Below are 16,396 nucleotides of genomic sequence, written 5' to 3'. Positions count from 1 at the left end.
GGGCAGCCCTGACGCACAGAACTCATGACGTTAATGGGGGCCCCCAATGATTTATTCACAATTAAGCGTGTTGTGCAGTTCTGATACGCCAACGCCACTCCCTCAGTGATGATGGAACCAATATTAACGTGATCCAAAATGGCAAACAAAATCCCATGCGAGACACAATCAAAGGCTTTCTCGAGGTCGAGCTGAAGCACTGCGACTCTGCCCAAGGTGACGTCGCAGCACTCGAGCACGCACCGCATCGTGTGAATATTCGAAAAAATCGACCTTCCTTTGATCCCACACGTTTGGTGATCTGCGACAATTTCCTTTATTACACTTTGAAGTCTGGCTGCCAAAACCTTCATGAAAATTTTATAATCTACATTGGTTAAAGATATCGGCCTGTAAGATGTCACCAGCCTAAGTTTCTCCACTTGATCACTCTTAGGGAGGAGTATGGTATGCGCTTTGCCAAAAGAAGGTGGCAAAGCTTTGTTCTCATACGCATCATTAAACAGCCGTGCTAGCAACGGTGACAGTTCCTTCTTGAAAGCTTTATATAAACAAGCGCCCAGGCCGTCAGGTCCAGGTGATTTGCCTTGATTCAAATCCTCAATCGCCTTTTGAACTTCGCTTTCTGTTATTTTTCCTTCAATTCGTTCTTTTGTGTCGTCACTCAATCGCGGCATGCGACCGAGGAAGTCCTTTTTGAACTCGTCTACATTGGCTTCTTGAAAGGCAAAGAGGGACTGGTAACACTCGAAAAACGCTTGGCCTATACGCTTACTGTCGTCGGCAGTTGTGCCATTCCATAGAATCTTATCGACGTGATTCCTTCGACCTTGCGCTTTTTCAAGTCCAAGCGCCCTTTTAGTGGGCGTCTCTCCAGCTACTAATGCATTTGTTCTTGCGCGCACAATCGCACCTTGATACCGTTCTTTCTCGTGCTGCTCGATTTTTTCTTTAATGGTTCGCACATCTTGTTTATACGCCCCTGGCTCTTCGCACTCAAGCGCTATCAGCTGCTTAAGTGTCTTTCGCAAGCTCTTTTCTTTCATTTCCTTCTCAAACTTTAAGCAGCTCGATCTTTCACAGGCTTTCATTTTTACGTTTTGTTTGAACCCTTCCCATTTCTCTGCTGTTGTTTGACTATTATCCTCACAAACCTCCCTTACGGCCTCATGTACTGCCTCTACAAATGGTTGGTCTTTTAGTAGTAAGGCGTTCATTTTCCATAGGTCCCAATTAAAAGATTCTCTCTTCTCCGTGCCTATGTTACATTTCACCAAGCAGTGATCTGAGAACGATACTGGTGCCACAGAATAACTATGGCACTTTGGAATCATGTCTTGCGATATGTACATGCGGTCTAACCTCGCGTGACTGTTACCTTGAAATCGCGTGTAAATTACTTCCCGCTCCCCCTCCAGACACTCGCAAACATCGTCCAGTTCATTTTCACGTATTAGTTTAGTCAACACACTGCTGCTTCTATCACGAATACCGGCATTATTGGCTCTATCCCGAGCACTCAAAACACAATTAAAATCCCCCAACAAAATCATGCACTTCTCGCTGCAAATATACTGAAAAAGGTTCTCAAAAAATAAGGTGCGCTCTTCTACAGAATTCGGCGCATATATGCACATGACTCGAAATTCAATTTCACGATAAACAAAATCACAAAAAACAATCCTTCCAGACTGGCATGAAAATACACTTTGAACAACAAGATCAGGCAACTTCTTTACAAACAGAACACAACCGGCGGACGTCCCTACCGCGTGACTCACGACCGCATAATATCTAGTCGTGAAACGCCGCACCATGCTCCCGGTCTCCTCCTCTCCGTCAACCTTGGTCTCCTGGACGGCTAGTACGTCTATGTCTTGGTCAGTGACCAACCGTAGGACCTGACTTTGCCTACGACTAGCCGCCAACCCTCTCACGTTCAATGTGGCGATAGTAAGTGGCGGTAAGAGAGCCATCTTAACTAAGGAAAAAAAAGTAGGCCCGGAGCATGGTGCTTACCCTTCACGACTTGCCCTCGGCTAGCCGCCTCCGGGACCTTCCGGCTTGCTGGCGTTGGTCACCGCCCCCACTTTGACAACAGGCTTTTTTTTCTGGCGGAATATTAGGTTTTGGTTTGAAGCCCATCCGCCTCCCATGAGGTGCCTTCGGCGGCGGCCCCTCGTTGGTGTTGGTTGCACTACCGTCCCGGTCCTTCGTCGCGTCGTGGGGGCGCTTGACTGGGGCACCGAGAGTTGCAGTCTGCTCACCGTCGTTGGTGTCCTCGCCCTGCAGCATTGCTGTCGTGTCGTCATCGGGTGCCTCGTCGTTAACGCCCCCCGTAGCATGACCCACTGAAGACAGGACCTGTAGCGTCTTGCTCGTTTTCTCGCCAGCCTCAGTCACCGTGCCTTCTGCGCCAACGGTCGATGTCCCACTGACTGTCGCTGTCGGAACCAGGTCTCCGGTTCCTTTGGTGGCGTCCTCCGTCTCGACCACGTCCATAAGGTGCTCTGCAGCAACGTCACTCGCTGCTGGTCCTGTCACGGCTGCATACGATTTGACGCAGTCAGCATCAACGTGGCCGAAACGCCTGCACCTTGAACAGCGGGGAACTTTACAATCTCGGCGGACGTGTCCCGTGCATTGGCAGCGCAGACACTGCATGGGCCTCCCGGGAACGACCACCAATGCTAGCTCTCCGCCGACGCGCACCTGATGAGGCAGGTCTTCCAGTTTTACGCCGCTGTTCAGCTTCAGGAGCACGGTCCGGGTAGTAGAGGTCTTGTCTCCCATGCCTTGGACACGCCACCGCTCTCGGCTCACCTCTTCCACCTTGCCGAATGCAGCGAACGCCGTCCGGATGTCCTCATCAGAAACGCCGTGCAGCAGCCAGTGAAGCCTAAGCTTCACCTGCTGGTCTTGTGGGTCAACAATGACGCACCGTCGTCCCTTCACTTGCATTTCCTTCATGGCCAGCAGGCGTTTTGTAGCAGTCGCATCATTGAGAGTCACCGCCCAGACGTGGTTAATTTGATACGCCCCTATGCATACCACGTCAGGTAGCAGGCCCGTCGGCAATAGGGCGTCCCTGAAGTCTTCAACCTTGTAGGGTCTCGCACGTACATCCCCGTGTAAAAACACGGTGTTGATCGTTACTCGTACTTTCGGCAGTTGCGGCAAAATAAACGGGTACTCCTTGTCTTCGTCAGTAAGCCTGTTTCCGCGACCAAAAGTGGCCGCTGTCGCTGCTCCACTTGAGCCCATGATTCTGCTGACCGCTCAGCTCGGCTGTCGGAAGCAGAATGACTACACCACGCCGGAACGGAGTTACACGTTGCGCAAGGTGGCTTCAATCAGTGCGAATGCTCTGCTATGGCATCTAAAATATTCGCCAAAGCAAGTAAAAAATTGTGGAAAGGTCTCACCGAGATTTGAACTCGGATCGCTGGATTCAAAGTCCAAAGTGCTGACCATTACACCATGAGACCATAGCCAAATTTTCCGACGCCGGGAATCGAACCCGGGCCTCCTGGGTGAGAGCCAGGTATCCTAGCCACTAGACCACGCCGGAACGGAGTACACGCTGCGCAAGGTGGCTTCAATCAATGCGAATGCTCTGCTATGGCATCTAAAATATTCGCCAAAGCAAGTAAAAAATTGTGGAAAGGTCTCACCGAGATTTGAACTCGGATCGCTGGATTCAAAGTCCAAAGTGCTGACCATTACACCATGAGACCATAGCCAAATTTTCCGACGCCGGGAATCGAACCCGGGCCTCCTGGGTGAGAGCCAGGTATCCTAGCCACTAGACCACGCCGGAACGGAGTAACACGCTGCGCAAGGTGGCTTCAATCAGTGCGAATGTTCTGCTATGGCATCTAAAATATTCGCCATAGCAAGTAAAAAATTGTGGAAAGGTCTCACCGAGATTTGAACTCGGATCGCTGGATTCAAAGTCCAAAGTGCTGACCATTACACCATGAGACCACAACCAAATTTTCCGACACCGGGAATCGAACCCGGGCCTCCTGGGTGAGAGCCAGGTATCCTAGCCACTAGACCACGCCGGAACGGAGTAACACGCTGCGCAAGGTGGCTTCAATCAGTGCGAATGTTCTGCCATGGCATCCAATATTCAAAGCAAGTAAAAAAAATTGTGGGAAGGTCTCACCGAGATTTGAACTCGGATCGCTGGATTCAAAGTCCAAAGTGCTGACCATTACACCACAACCAAATTTTCCGACGCCGGGAATCGAACCCGGGCCTCCTGGGTGAGAGCCAGGTATCCTAGCCACTAGACCACGCCTTTTTTTTTCTTTATTGCCTGCTTAGACATTAACACACACAAAAAAAATTCATATACACAGTGCACCCACATCAAATCAGGTGGGATGGTCGCTAAAATTTCTTGAGGCACACCAGCTCATCAAGGATGCTAACCCAGTCTGGGGTTTCGCCTTGTGCACGATACACTTCTCGTAATAGTGACATACTTTCAATGAAGTTCTCTCGCGCAGAGCACACATTCACATCAGCATGACGTACAGCCATTCTGGTTTTCCACAAACTGTGGAGGCCCAGCAACATGAACATGTCGAACGGTGGCCCGTCATCACTTTCAACTGGAAGGAACCGAATTCCATAGGGGTTTATGGGGAGTTCTTTTTTAAGAGTGCGCTGCAAGAGGTCCCAGTGAAAGACAGCGTCCCAACACTCAATGAAGGCGTGTTCAATTGTTTCAGGCTTTTTACACAGCAGGCAATTGGTAGTCCAGGGTACGAATATTCCTCTCTGTTCTAGCCATACTTTAACGGGGAGGGTGTTCGTGTGTAGGTGGAAAAAGAAAGTTTTCGCAGCAGGTCTCACAGGCATCCTTTTGACTCGTTTCAGCACATCTTTTCCTGGGCCTCCACAGTGAACACTCCTATACAGTGGAATAGGTAACATGCTGTCAACTAAATCTGCGTATAGTTTCTTTTTTCTCACTGAACACAAATACTCCAGCGAAAAACGTGCGCAGAGTATTCTAAAAGATGCAACGACTTCACGATAGTAACCAGTCGCTCTTCTAGTGATAGCACTAGATGTGGACACAACAAATTCAGGCAGTTCTGTTGCCATTTTCGCCTGAATGACTGTACGGAGAAAAACATTTCTTTCATCTCACAGGAAGAAGAACCGCGATACGATCTGTCTAATAAACAAGTGTGAGAGCCCAAGGCCCCCATTTCGAACTGTGCGAAAAATATTTGTTCGACTGGATCGCTCCCAAGTGGAGTTCCAGATGAAGATAGCAAAGACTCGATGCATTTTTGAACGTTTACACGGGACATGAACATTACTTGCAGTATGTACCAAACTTTGGCAATCAAAAAAACATTGCAAGCTGAAGCACGTGCAAACACTGACAATCCCCGGCCCTGCCATCCTTTTATCTTTTCTTTCATTGATTCTATTTGTCCGGTCCACAACTGTGTCGAGTCCCGATAGCACTCAAGGGGCACTCCTAGATACAGTGAAGGCACTGTAGTCCACTGCATACCGGCGAATTTTGTGGGTGTCGCGTCCCAGCTTCCATGCCATATCCCAACACTTTTTTCGAAGTTTATCTGGGCACCAGTGTACCTACAAAAGGATCTTGCAAGGCGGCAGCCTCGACCACGCTTTCCCTGTCTTCACAAAAGACGGCGACGTCATCTGCATAAGCTAGCATTTTAACTTCTGCGGCGTGCAGCCTAAAACCACGAATGTTTTCATCCCATATGACTGCCATACAAAAGGGTTCGAGGTACAGGGCAAAAAGCAAAGGAGACAAGGGACAGCCTTGCCGTACAGACGAGCGGACTGGCACCCGCGAACTAAGACACTTATTAACTATAAGCTGCGTGTAACACTCTTCATAAGCCATTTTAACGCCATCTACAATGACGCTCCCAACATTACAGTACTGCAGTATAGCGAAAAGCACCTCATGTGACACCCCGTCGAACGCCTTCGCAAGGTCTAGCTGCAACATGGCCACCCGACCCCCAATGGCATCACAACATTCGAGCACATTCCTTGCAACGTGGGTGTTCGTGAAAATGGTGCGGCCTTTAATGCCACACGTCTGGTGTGGCCCTACAAGCTGCTGAATCACGCTTTGAAATCGTCGAGCCAGTACTTTCATAAATATTTTGTAATCTGTGTTGGTCAGACTTATCGGTCTGTATGAACCTACTGAAAGGAGCTTTTCCCGGTCATCGGTTTTCGGAATTAATACTATGTGTGAAGTCCGGAATGAGGGTGGTACTTTTTTAAATTCATACGCCTCTGAGAGTAGTCGGTGCAATATACACGCAAACTCCCGACTGAATGCCTTGTAAAAAGCGGCGCCTAGGCCGTCCGGCCCTGGGGATTTGCCTGATGGCAGTTCTTCCATCGCCCTTTCGATCTCGGATACAGCTATTGGTCTCTCAAGACTTTCTCTAACGTCGTCATCCAACCTTGGCATCTCGCTCATGAATTCACTCTCGAAGACCAGTCCAGAACGCGTCACAGTGCCGAACAATTCGCGATAGTGCTCCACAAAAGCTTTCTCAATCGACGAAGCGTCTGACGTCACCTCGTTTTGAAGACGTATCTGTTGGATCTCATTTCTTGACGCGTGACGCTTTTCATCGCTCATTGCCCGTTTGTTTGGTATCTCACCCATCCATAGGCGTTCGCTTCTAGCGCGTATAACTGCTGCTTTGTATCGCTCTTCGTCGATAACTTCAAGCTCGCGTCTTACTTTCTTTACGTTTTCAGCTAATAGATCGTGACCCGCATTTTCTGCGCTTGACAGATATTCTAGCTGTCTTTGCAGCCCTCTTTGTTTCTGTAATTTATCGTGCTGAAGGCTGCTTCCTCTTTCTATTGCAATGAACTTAACTTGAATCTTAAATTCCTCCCATGTGGCAGTAAAATATTCATCCTCATTTGTCATCAACTCTGTTATCTTTTCCTTAACTCTTCGCACAAATGGTTCATCATCAAGCAGCTTTTCGTTGAATTTCCACATGTTCCAGTTGAATCGTGTTCTTTTAACTTTTTCCCCAATCGAGAAGCTTACCAAGCTATGGTCCGTGAACGATTGCGGTGCGACGTTATAACTATTACAAAGGGTGATCAAGACGTCAGAAACATACACTCTGTCCAGCCTTGCTCGGCTATTTCGCTGAATGTGCGTGTACTGCGGAATGATACCATCAGTGAGGACTAGGCCCACATCTTCTAAGTTGTGGTTTTCAATTAGTCTGCTCAAAAGGAGAGCACTTTTATCCCGAACCCTTTCCCTTTTTAGTCGGTCTTCCGGAGAACACACACAGTTAAAGTCACCAAGAAATATGACGAAGCGATCACATTTTAGATATTGCTCGATAGATTCAAAAAACAAAAATCGATCATTCACATTGTTTGGCGCATAAACGCATACCAGCCGCCACAAATCGTGAGAAAAAGAAAAATCTACAATAAGCAAGCGGCCAGTTTCAGAAACAGTTACACTTTCTTCAATGATACCAGCACTCTTCCGTATTAACAACGCACATCCGCCTGATGTGCCATTCGCATGGCACACGCACACATTGTAATGCGCCGTGAAAGGCGTCACCATGCGATCGGTCTGCTCTTGGGTTTCGATTTTAGTTTCTTGTAAGGCAACTACATCGAGTTCCTTCTCCATACACAAGCGGCCTCCTTCGCGCTCCAAGGCCACGAACATTTAACGTGGCAACTCTCAGTGCTCTCTCTAGTTTCCCCGCCATTTATCTGCAAAAGCAAGCCGATCGCACGGTGCCGCTAAAGAACAAGCGATCCGGACACACTGTAGAAAAAAATTGCATGGATAACTTTTGCACTGAAAACCGCTCGATCCACACGCGTACCTTTAGAGCGTACGCGAAGCCCGATTCCAAAAAGGACGCCATGTCTTCACGACGTTAGTCCGGGCGCCCCAGTAGGCGCCGGGTCCTACTTAGGCGGTTTTGCCGCCGGCCGTCTGTCCGGCGGGATGTTTGGCTTCGGGCGCACGGGCGCACGACGACCCGCCTGCGCTTTTGGCGGCGGCTCGTCTTTGGCCCCGTTGTCAAGGTTGCCGTCCAGGTTGCCGTCCAGGCTGCCGGTCGAGTCCCTCGCTCTTTTCATAGCCGCATTGCTTGCACTCGATTCTTCGACGTCCATCAGGGGAGTTGCCGGTCCGTGCTCCGTGGCGGCCTCCTCGGCAGTGGCGGATTTTGCGGCCGATTCTTCTTTGGCTCCTTCGTCGCATGCCCTTTGCACTGCATCTTTCGGGCCCGTAGGCAGCACTTTTACCACCTTCGTGGATTTAGCCGCCGGCACAGAAGGTGTTGCAACTGTGTCCGCCGGTGGTACTAGCACGCGGGAAGCCTCATCAACGTCAGCCTCGTCCATTAACAGGTCAGCCACGTCCTCTCGAAGCGCAGGTCCTGCGACGGATGCGTAAGTCTTAACACATTCCGTATCCTGGTGGCCGTAGCGACGGCATACTGCACATCTCGGGACGCGGCAGTCACGTCGGACATGTCCGGTGTTTCGGCACTTCAGGCAAAGGGGTGCTCTGCCCGGTACCACAACTAGGGTCTGCTCACCAGCTACACGAAGTTGATGGGGCAGGTCTTCTATGGTCATACCCGTCTTCAGAACCAGGGACACCGCCCGTGTCGACGATGCTTTATCTTGAACTCCTTGAACACGCCACTTTTCATGGAAAACGTCCGTGACCTTTCCGAACGGTAACAGAGCTGTCCGTATATCCTCGTCCGACACGTTATGAAGCATCCAATGCAGCTTCAGCCGCACGGCTTGATTGGCTGGATCAACGACAATGCACCGATGTTCATTCACCTTGAGGTTCTTGGCGCTTGAAAGCCTTTTCACGCCTTCGTCGCTCTTGAAAGTAACCGCCCAAACGTGGCTCATCTGATACGCCCCTAGGGCGATGACATCAGCAAGTAGGCCTAAGCTAGCCAACGCATCTCGGAAATGTTCCACACGATACGGCCTGGCACGCACATCCGCATGCAGAAAAACTGTATTTAAAACTATCCGACCTGTCGGCAATTGAGGCAGCAAAACTTGGTATTCCGGGTCTTCTGAGGCAAAAATCCTGGTACCGCGGCCCTGCTGGGCCGCTGAAGCCGCTCCTACGGAGCTCATGATCGGCACGTCCGCTCGCTAGCGCGGCAGAAAGCCGAATGCCACTAGACCACGCCTTTTTTTTCTTTATTTCCAATGTGACAACACAAAACCGAGAAACCAACACAAAAATATTAAAAGCGCCAACCAGTAGCTTGTTGACGCGACATTGCTAAAAACGTTTTAATGACACTAGGTCATTAAGTACAGGATACCATGTTGGCTGTTCGTCCTGGGACTGGTACACATCTCGGATATAGGCAATGCTTTCAATGAAGTTTTCTCTTACCGATCTTACAATAGGATCTGCATGTCTGACAGCCATTCTTGTTTTCCACATGCTATGCATGCTTAATACCATGAACATGTCATAGGGCACACCCCCGTCATTGTTAACCGCAAGAAAGTTAATTCCATATGGTGTGAGGGGCAAATCTTTTTTCAGCGTTCGCTGGAGGACGTCCCAATGAAAAATTGAATCTAGACAGTCTAGGAATATATGTGTTACTGTTTCTGGCTTGCGGCATAAAAAGCAATCAACTGACCAGGGAAGAAAAAAGCCCTTTTCCTGCAGCCAGGGTTTGACTGGGAGCGTGCCACTATGGAGTTGAAAAAAGAAAGTTTTCACAGACGACCGAACCGGCATTTTTTTAACTCTCTTTAAAACATCCTTACCCGGACCGACAGAAAAAATGGCTCGATATAAAGGTACTGGAAGCATCACGTCACGGAGATCTTTGTACAATTGTTTCTTTGATACTATAATGAGATAATCAAAAGAGAAACGTACTCGAAGAATCTTGAAGGCACTTACAACTTCGCGTAGATACCCGCACAAGCCGCTTCCAGTAACGCCACACGATGACACAATAAAGTCGGGGAGAGCATTCTGCAGTCTCACTTGAAGCACTGCTCGCAAAAATGGGTCATGCTCGTCCCGCAAGAAAACAAACCTTGAGACAATCTGCCTCAGAAAAAGATGAGCTAAGCCGAGCCCTCCTGCTTTCAGTGAGTGAAATAAGTTGAGACGACTTGTGCGTTCCCATGTTGAATTCCATACAAACGTTGCAAGAATTCTATGCAATTTCTGCGCACTAGTTCGTGACATAGCGAGCACCTGCAACACATACCAAATTCGCGCAACAAGGAACGTATTGCAAATAGTTGACCTGGTAAATATGGATAAATTTTTTCCTCCCCATTTCGTAGTTTTCTGGCGCATTCTCTCAGCTTCTTCTTTCCAGTATTCTGTAGGCTCATCATACCAGTTTAAAGGTGCTCCTAGATATTTTGTAGGAGAGACTGTCCACTGTAAATTTTCAAAGACATTGGGCTTCTCATCCCAGCTGCCATGCCAAAAACCGGCACACTTCTCCCAGTTAACAGCGCTTCCAGACATTTTGCAATACGTTCGAGCTTGTTTAACAGTTTCACGGACACTTTCTTTATCCCCACAAAAGACGGCTACATCATCCGCATAGGAGATAATTTTTACTTCACTGCCCATTAAACGGAAACCGCGTATTTTCTCATTGTGTATAACTTTTAAGCAAAAAGGTTCCAAGTAAATTGCGAAGAGAAGTGACGAAGCTGGGCATCCTTGTTTTATGCTTCTACATAAGTTAATATTACCAGAGAGTTGTTTATTCACTAATAAGTTAGTGCTACACCCTTCGTAAGACAGTTTTAAGCCTTCTAATATAATGTTTCCAACATTCACGTGCTCTAGAATAGAAAAGAGCACACTGTGCACAACACGGTCGAAGGCCTTCTCCATGTCTAGTTGCATCATAGCAACTCTTCCTTCCCAGGCATCGCAACACTCCAGAATACTTCTTGCCACATGTATGTTATTAAGTATCGAGCGGCCTCTTATGCCACAAGTTTGGTGTGGGCCTACTATTGATGTCATCACTGATTGCAACCTTCTTGCTAACACCTTCATGAATATCTTATAATCTACATTGGATAAAGTTATGGGGCGATACGACCGCACTGAGAGCAGCTTTACAGGGTCTTCGCATTTCGGGATCAGCACTGTATGGGTTTTTGGAAAGAAGGCGGCATGTATTTTACTTTATAAGCCTCGGCTAGAACACGGTGTAAAATGACTGCTAGTTCATGCTTAAATGCCTTGTAGAAAGCTGCGCCTAGGCCATCAGGTCCGGGCGCCTTTCCAGGTTTGAGTTCATCAATGGCGGTTTCGATCTCATTCAACGTAATCGGTTCCTCAAGGACTGTCTTGACGTCATCATCTAGCCTCGGCATTAAAGGCAAGTATTCGCTATCAAAGCCAGCTTCTACCGCTCCTTTGCAGCTTAACAACTCTCTGTAGTGTTCGAAGAAGGCACGCTGTATTGTATTACTATCGGTACTACGCACGTTGCCGTATTCAATTTCTTTTATTTCATTTTGCGATGCGTATCTTTTCTCTTCGCCCAAAGCGCGCCTTGTGGGCGTTTCCCCGAGCCACAAATGCTCCGAGCGCGCACGTATCACTGAACCCCTATATCTCTTGACATCAATGATTTCAAGCTCATTTTTTATATTCCTTATCTCTGTTGACAACTCTTCTGGCTGTGGGCATTTTATCGACAACAATACGTTAAGCTTATTTCGCAATTCATTTTCTTTTCTTTTTTCATTGTAGCGTAACACAGAGGCTCTTTCAATGGCTGTTATTTTAAATTCCTGTTTAAACTCTTCCCACATCGCTATAAATTCCGCGGATTCACTAGCAAGCATCTCTCGTATATGTTCTTTTATAAATGCGAGAAAGGTTGCGTCGTCCAGAAGTTTGACGTTGAATTTCCATAAGCACCAATTAAAAGGGCGGTTTTCTTTTCTCTTGCCGAGCGAGAACATTACAAGACTGTGGTCGCTGAAGGATACGTGCTTTACGTCATAGCTTCTACACAACGGAACCAGTCTCGCTGATATATAAGCTCGATCTAATCTCGCGTGACTGCCCCATTGGAAATGCGTGAACACAGTCTGCTTTCCACTGCAAAACACCGTACCAACATCTTCTAATTCACCCTCTCGGGTTGCTGCGAGCAAGAAACCTGCGCTTTGATCGCGTACAAGCAAGTTGTTATTCCGGTCGTCAGAAAAACAAACACAATTGAAGTCTCCCAGCAAGATAATATAGCGCTCAGATTTCAAATAGACATCAAGTTTTCCAAAAAAGTCACGGCGTTCTCTTTCATTATTTGGGGCGTATATGCAAATTACCCGCCATTCCGAATCCCAGAGCGAAAAGTCACACACAATCATTCGACCTTCATCACAAACAAATACGGATTGCGGTACAATTTCTAAAGATTTCCGCAACAACAAAACACACCCACCAGAACTGCCGACAGCATGGGAAACGCACGCACTGTACCGCGCTCTAAATGTTTGAACCATTCGGTCGGTGCGCTCTTCACTTTCAATTTTTGTTTCCTGTAGAGCGACTACGTCTAAATCATTTTCTTGCAGTAACCGGCTGACCTGGTATTGCCGCCTTTTCGCGCTTAGGCCTCGGACATTGAGCGTACCAATGCGTAGCGCTATTACAGATTTTGAAGCCATTTCCTTTTTTTTTAGAAGAAGAAAAACAAGCATACTAGTTCAAGTGAACCCATACATCCTGCCATTTCTCAGAACGCGCACAATTCTTTCCTAGGCAAAAGCGACCGAACTTCACAATTGTACTCTGCAGCCCGTCCCTCACCTCGCATACAGGCATTGCTGGGCGACGCCCTCGTTATTACGGGGGCGCCTTCGGTACCGTCGGAATGGAATCCGGCGGAATGTGAGGCTTTGGTTTGAAAGAAGGACGGCGGTACGAACTTTCTTTCCTGGGCGGCTCCTGTGCCTTCCCGCTGCCCCCTTCGTCACCTTCGGAAACTTGCGTGTGTGGGCGTTTCGCAGACGAGCTGCTCGCGACGTCCATGTCTTCTTGGTCGCTACTCGGCGAGGCTTGAGTGGTATCGGAGACGTCTTTGACGGAGCACGTTGGCGTAGCGGTAACCTGTCGTTCAGGTGCCACGTCACTGTGGTCGCTTCCAACACTTTTCGCAAGTTCCTTCTCGGACGTTTCAACAGCTGCCGACGTAGGTTGTCTGTCCTTGATTCCCGCAGCCTCCGCCGCGTCCGCCTCGTCCATGATGTGCTCGGTGGGGTCCTCCCGGCTCCTTTGGCTCGCTACGCTTGCGTAGGTTTTAGCGCACTGGCTATCGTCATGTCCGAACCGACGACAGAGCTTACACCGTGGTACGCGGCAGTCTCGGCGAATGCGCCCTGTTCGCTGACACCGCAGGCAAAGCGGCGGTCTCCCCGGCACCACCACAAGGGCCGTAATGCCACACACTCGCAGCTGGTGTGGCAGGTCATTCAAAGTCACGCCACCCTTGAGCTGCAGATTAACCGTCCGTGTCGAGGAGCCCTTATCGCCGAGTCCTGGTACTCGCCATTGCTCTCTGCAAACGTCCATCACTTTTCCGTACGGTGCAAGAGCAGCGCGCACGTCTTCATCTTGTATGTGGTAAAGCAGCCAATAGAGCCTTAGGCGGACAGTATGGGTGCTCGGATCTATCACGAGGCAGCGGTGATTCTTCACAGACACATCAGTGACGGCGAGCAACTTCTTCATTCCTTCCGCAGTCTTGAAGGTGACCGCCCACACGTGATTCATCTGAAACGCCCCCAAGGCAACTACCTCGGGGAGCAGTTCCAGACGATCCAATGTATCTCGGAAGTCCTCAGCTCGAAACGGCCTGGCTTTAACGCTGCCGTGAAGAAAAACAGTATTTAAAACAGACGAACCTGATGGTAGTTGTGGCAAAGTAACGTCATATTCCGTAGAATCCTGTGCATCTGTCCTGTTACCGCGGCCCTGCTGGGCCGCATTCGCCGCTCCAAGGTAGCTCGACATTACACGACCGTACACTACGGTGACCGGAAGTGGAATCCTCTAGACCACGCCGGAGAACGGGACTGCGTGACGCAGCGCTGCCTCTGCTCGCTAAACACACACCGCGCAATGCGAGGGAAAAAAGGAAGAGGTCTCACCGAGATTTGAACTCGGATTGCTGGATTCAGAGTCCAGAGTGCTGCCCATTACACCATGAGACCAAATCCAAATCTTCCGACGCCGGGAATCGAACCCGGGCCTCCTGGGTGAGAGCCAGGTATCCTAGCCACTAGACTACGCCGGAACGGAGTAACACGCTGCGCAAGGTGGCTTCAATCAGTGCGAATGCTCCGTTGTGACTTCTAATATACGTCAAAGCAACTAAAAGATTGCGGAAAGGTCTCACCGAGATTTGAACTCGGATCGCTGGATTCAAGGTCCAAAGTGCTGACCATTACACCATGAGACCAAATCCAAGTCTTCCGACGCCGGAAATCGAACCCGGGCCTCCTGGGTGAGAGCCAGGTATCCTAGCCACTAGACTACGCCGGAACGGAGTAACACGCTGCGCAAGGTGGCTTCAATCAGTGCGAATGCTCCGTTGTGACTTCTAATATACGTCAAAGCAACTAAAAAATTGCGGAAAGGTCTCACCGAGATTTGAACTCGGATCGCTGGATTCAAAGTCCAAAGTGCTGACCATTACACCATGAGACCAAATCCAAACCTTCCGACGCCGGGAATCGAACCCGGGCCTCCTGGGTGAGAGCCAGGTATTCTAGCCACTAGACCACGGCGGAACGGAGTAACACGTTGCGCAAGGTGGCTTCAATCAGTGCGAATGCTCCGCTGTGGCTTATAATATACGTCAAAGCAACTAAAAAATTGCGGAAAGGTCTCACCGAGATTTGAACTCGGATCGCTGGATTCAAAGTCCAAAGTGCTGACCATTACACCATGAGACCAAATCCAAATCTTCCGACGCCGGGAATCGAACCCGGGCCTCCTGGGTGAGAGCCAGGTATCCTAGCCACTAGACCACGCCGGAACGGAGTAACACGCTGCGCAAGGTGGCTTCAATCAGTGCGAATGCTCCGTTGTGACTTCTAATATACGTCAAAGCAACTAAAAAATTGCGGAAAGGTCTCACCGAGATTTGAACTCGGATCGCTGGATTCAAAGTCCAAAGTGCTGACCATTACACCATGAGACCAAATCCAAACCTTCCGACGCCGGGAATCGAACCCGGGCCTCCTGGGTGAGAGCCAGGTATTCTAGCCACTAGACCACGGCGGAACGGAGTAACACGTTGCGCAAGGTGGCTTCAATCAGTGCGAATGCTCCGCTGTGGCTTATAATATACGTCAAAGCAACTAAAAAATTGCGGAAAGGTCTCACCGAGATTTGAACTCGGATCGCTGGATTCAAAGTCCAAAGTGCTGACCATTACACCATGAGACCAAATCCAAATCTTCCGACGCCGGGAATCGAACCCGGGCCTCCTGGGTGAGAGCCAGGTATCCTAGCCACTAGACCACGCCGGAACGGAGTAACACGCTGCGCAAGGTGGCTTCAATCAGTGCGAATGCTCCGCTATGGCATCTAAAATATTCGCCAAAGCAACTAAAAAATTGCGGAAAGGTCTCACCGAGATTTGAACTCGGATCGCTGGATTCAAAGTCCAAAGTGCTGACCATTACACCATGAGACCGAATCCAAATCTTCCGACGCCGGGAATGGAACCCGGGCCTCCTGGGTGAGAGCCAGGTATCCTAGCCACTAGACCACGCCGGAACGGAGTAACACGCTGCGCAAGGTGGCTTCAATCAGTGCGAATGCTCTGTTATTGCAGCTAATATATGCCAAAGCAAAAAAACGTAAACAGCTCTCCTTGATCTGTAGCAGCAGCTAACTTTAATCCGGGGCTACAGACAAGACCGACATTGAAGTGGGCTGAGGAGGAGATTGGCGGGTGGCCACGCATTGTTTGCGCAGTTCATCGAAGGTTTGACGGAGACTGACGAGTTCAGACACTGTTACCGGATTTCGGGCCAACAACATCTGGAACGCGGCATCTTCAATGCCTTTTAAGATATGCCTGATCTTCCCGGCATGAGCCATTGTTACGTGAATGCGGTTACAGAGGTCGACAACATCTGCTACATAACTTGCAAATGTATATCCACTCTGTTGCTCACGACCACGTAAAGGTTGCACAGCGCGAAGCTTGCGAATGGTGGGGTGCCCGAATAGCTCCGCCACTTTAGTTTTGAAGACCGGCCGTCCACTTCGTTAGATCACGTTCGTGGTTGCGGTGCC

General features: G+C 49.2%; 1 protein-coding gene and 20 non-coding genes across 21 annotated transcripts; all 21 read right to left on the bottom strand.

Annotated features, from left to right (window-relative positions):
* Positions 1–3,416: 3,416 nt before the first annotated feature.
* On the bottom strand, positions 3,417–3,488 carry TRNAQ-UUG (transfer RNA glutamine (anticodon UUG)). The gene has a single exon. It is a non-coding gene; the product is annotated as a tRNA-Gln (tRNA).
* Positions 3,489–3,499: 11 nt separating this feature from the next.
* On the bottom strand, positions 3,500–3,571 carry TRNAE-CUC (transfer RNA glutamic acid (anticodon CUC)). The gene has a single exon. It is a non-coding gene; the product is annotated as a tRNA-Glu (tRNA).
* Positions 3,572–3,665: 94 nt separating this feature from the next.
* On the bottom strand, positions 3,666–3,737 carry TRNAQ-UUG (transfer RNA glutamine (anticodon UUG)). The gene has a single exon. It is a non-coding gene; the product is annotated as a tRNA-Gln (tRNA).
* An 11-nt stretch (positions 3,738–3,748) lies between these two features.
* TRNAE-CUC (transfer RNA glutamic acid (anticodon CUC)) lies at positions 3,749–3,820 on the bottom strand. Its single transcript has one exon. It is a non-coding gene; the product is annotated as a tRNA-Glu (tRNA).
* A 95-nt stretch (positions 3,821–3,915) lies between these two features.
* On the bottom strand, positions 3,916–3,987 carry TRNAQ-UUG (transfer RNA glutamine (anticodon UUG)). Its single transcript has one exon. It is a non-coding gene; the product is annotated as a tRNA-Gln (tRNA).
* Positions 3,988–3,998: 11 nt separating this feature from the next.
* TRNAE-CUC (transfer RNA glutamic acid (anticodon CUC)) lies at positions 3,999–4,070 on the bottom strand. Its single transcript has one exon. It is a non-coding gene; the product is annotated as a tRNA-Glu (tRNA).
* Positions 4,071–7,720: 3,650 nt separating this feature from the next.
* On the bottom strand, positions 7,721–9,210 carry LOC135921557 (uncharacterized). Its single transcript, XM_065455881.1, has one exon. The coding sequence runs from the start codon at positions 9,196–9,198 to the stop codon at positions 7,993–7,995; it is 1,206 nt and encodes a 401-aa protein (XP_065311953.1). The 5' UTR covers positions 9,199–9,210; the 3' UTR covers positions 7,721–7,992.
* A 5,016-nt stretch (positions 9,211–14,226) lies between these two features.
* Positions 14,227–14,298, bottom strand: TRNAQ-CUG (transfer RNA glutamine (anticodon CUG)). Its single transcript has one exon. It is a non-coding gene; the product is annotated as a tRNA-Gln (tRNA).
* Positions 14,299–14,309: 11 nt separating this feature from the next.
* TRNAE-CUC (transfer RNA glutamic acid (anticodon CUC)) lies at positions 14,310–14,381 on the bottom strand. Its single transcript has one exon. It is a non-coding gene; the product is annotated as a tRNA-Glu (tRNA).
* A 93-nt stretch (positions 14,382–14,474) lies between these two features.
* TRNAQ-UUG (transfer RNA glutamine (anticodon UUG)) lies at positions 14,475–14,546 on the bottom strand. The gene has a single exon. It is a non-coding gene; the product is annotated as a tRNA-Gln (tRNA).
* Positions 14,547–14,557: 11 nt separating this feature from the next.
* Positions 14,558–14,629, bottom strand: TRNAE-CUC (transfer RNA glutamic acid (anticodon CUC)). Its single transcript has one exon. It is a non-coding gene; the product is annotated as a tRNA-Glu (tRNA).
* A 93-nt stretch (positions 14,630–14,722) lies between these two features.
* TRNAQ-UUG (transfer RNA glutamine (anticodon UUG)) lies at positions 14,723–14,794 on the bottom strand. Its single transcript has one exon. It is a non-coding gene; the product is annotated as a tRNA-Gln (tRNA).
* An 11-nt stretch (positions 14,795–14,805) lies between these two features.
* Positions 14,806–14,877, bottom strand: TRNAE-CUC (transfer RNA glutamic acid (anticodon CUC)). The gene has a single exon. It is a non-coding gene; the product is annotated as a tRNA-Glu (tRNA).
* A 93-nt stretch (positions 14,878–14,970) lies between these two features.
* TRNAQ-UUG (transfer RNA glutamine (anticodon UUG)) lies at positions 14,971–15,042 on the bottom strand. The gene has a single exon. It is a non-coding gene; the product is annotated as a tRNA-Gln (tRNA).
* An 11-nt stretch (positions 15,043–15,053) lies between these two features.
* TRNAE-CUC (transfer RNA glutamic acid (anticodon CUC)) lies at positions 15,054–15,125 on the bottom strand. Its single transcript has one exon. It is a non-coding gene; the product is annotated as a tRNA-Glu (tRNA).
* A 93-nt stretch (positions 15,126–15,218) lies between these two features.
* Positions 15,219–15,290, bottom strand: TRNAQ-UUG (transfer RNA glutamine (anticodon UUG)). The gene has a single exon. It is a non-coding gene; the product is annotated as a tRNA-Gln (tRNA).
* Positions 15,291–15,301: 11 nt separating this feature from the next.
* Positions 15,302–15,373, bottom strand: TRNAE-CUC (transfer RNA glutamic acid (anticodon CUC)). The gene has a single exon. It is a non-coding gene; the product is annotated as a tRNA-Glu (tRNA).
* A 93-nt stretch (positions 15,374–15,466) lies between these two features.
* Positions 15,467–15,538, bottom strand: TRNAQ-UUG (transfer RNA glutamine (anticodon UUG)). The gene has a single exon. It is a non-coding gene; the product is annotated as a tRNA-Gln (tRNA).
* Positions 15,539–15,549: 11 nt separating this feature from the next.
* On the bottom strand, positions 15,550–15,621 carry TRNAE-CUC (transfer RNA glutamic acid (anticodon CUC)). Its single transcript has one exon. It is a non-coding gene; the product is annotated as a tRNA-Glu (tRNA).
* Positions 15,622–15,716: 95 nt separating this feature from the next.
* On the bottom strand, positions 15,717–15,788 carry TRNAQ-UUG (transfer RNA glutamine (anticodon UUG)). The gene has a single exon. It is a non-coding gene; the product is annotated as a tRNA-Gln (tRNA).
* Positions 15,789–15,799: 11 nt separating this feature from the next.
* TRNAE-CUC (transfer RNA glutamic acid (anticodon CUC)) lies at positions 15,800–15,871 on the bottom strand. Its single transcript has one exon. It is a non-coding gene; the product is annotated as a tRNA-Glu (tRNA).
* Between the last annotated feature and the right edge of the window lie 525 nt (positions 15,872–16,396).

The sequence above is a fragment of the Dermacentor albipictus genome, chromosome 7 (assembly GCF_038994185.2).
Source record: "Dermacentor albipictus isolate Rhodes 1998 colony chromosome 7, USDA_Dalb.pri_finalv2, whole genome shotgun sequence".
Classification (NCBI taxonomy): Eukaryota; Metazoa; Arthropoda; class Arachnida; order Ixodida; family Ixodidae; genus Dermacentor; species Dermacentor albipictus.
This window is presented reverse-complemented; position numbering and strand designations above follow the sequence as displayed.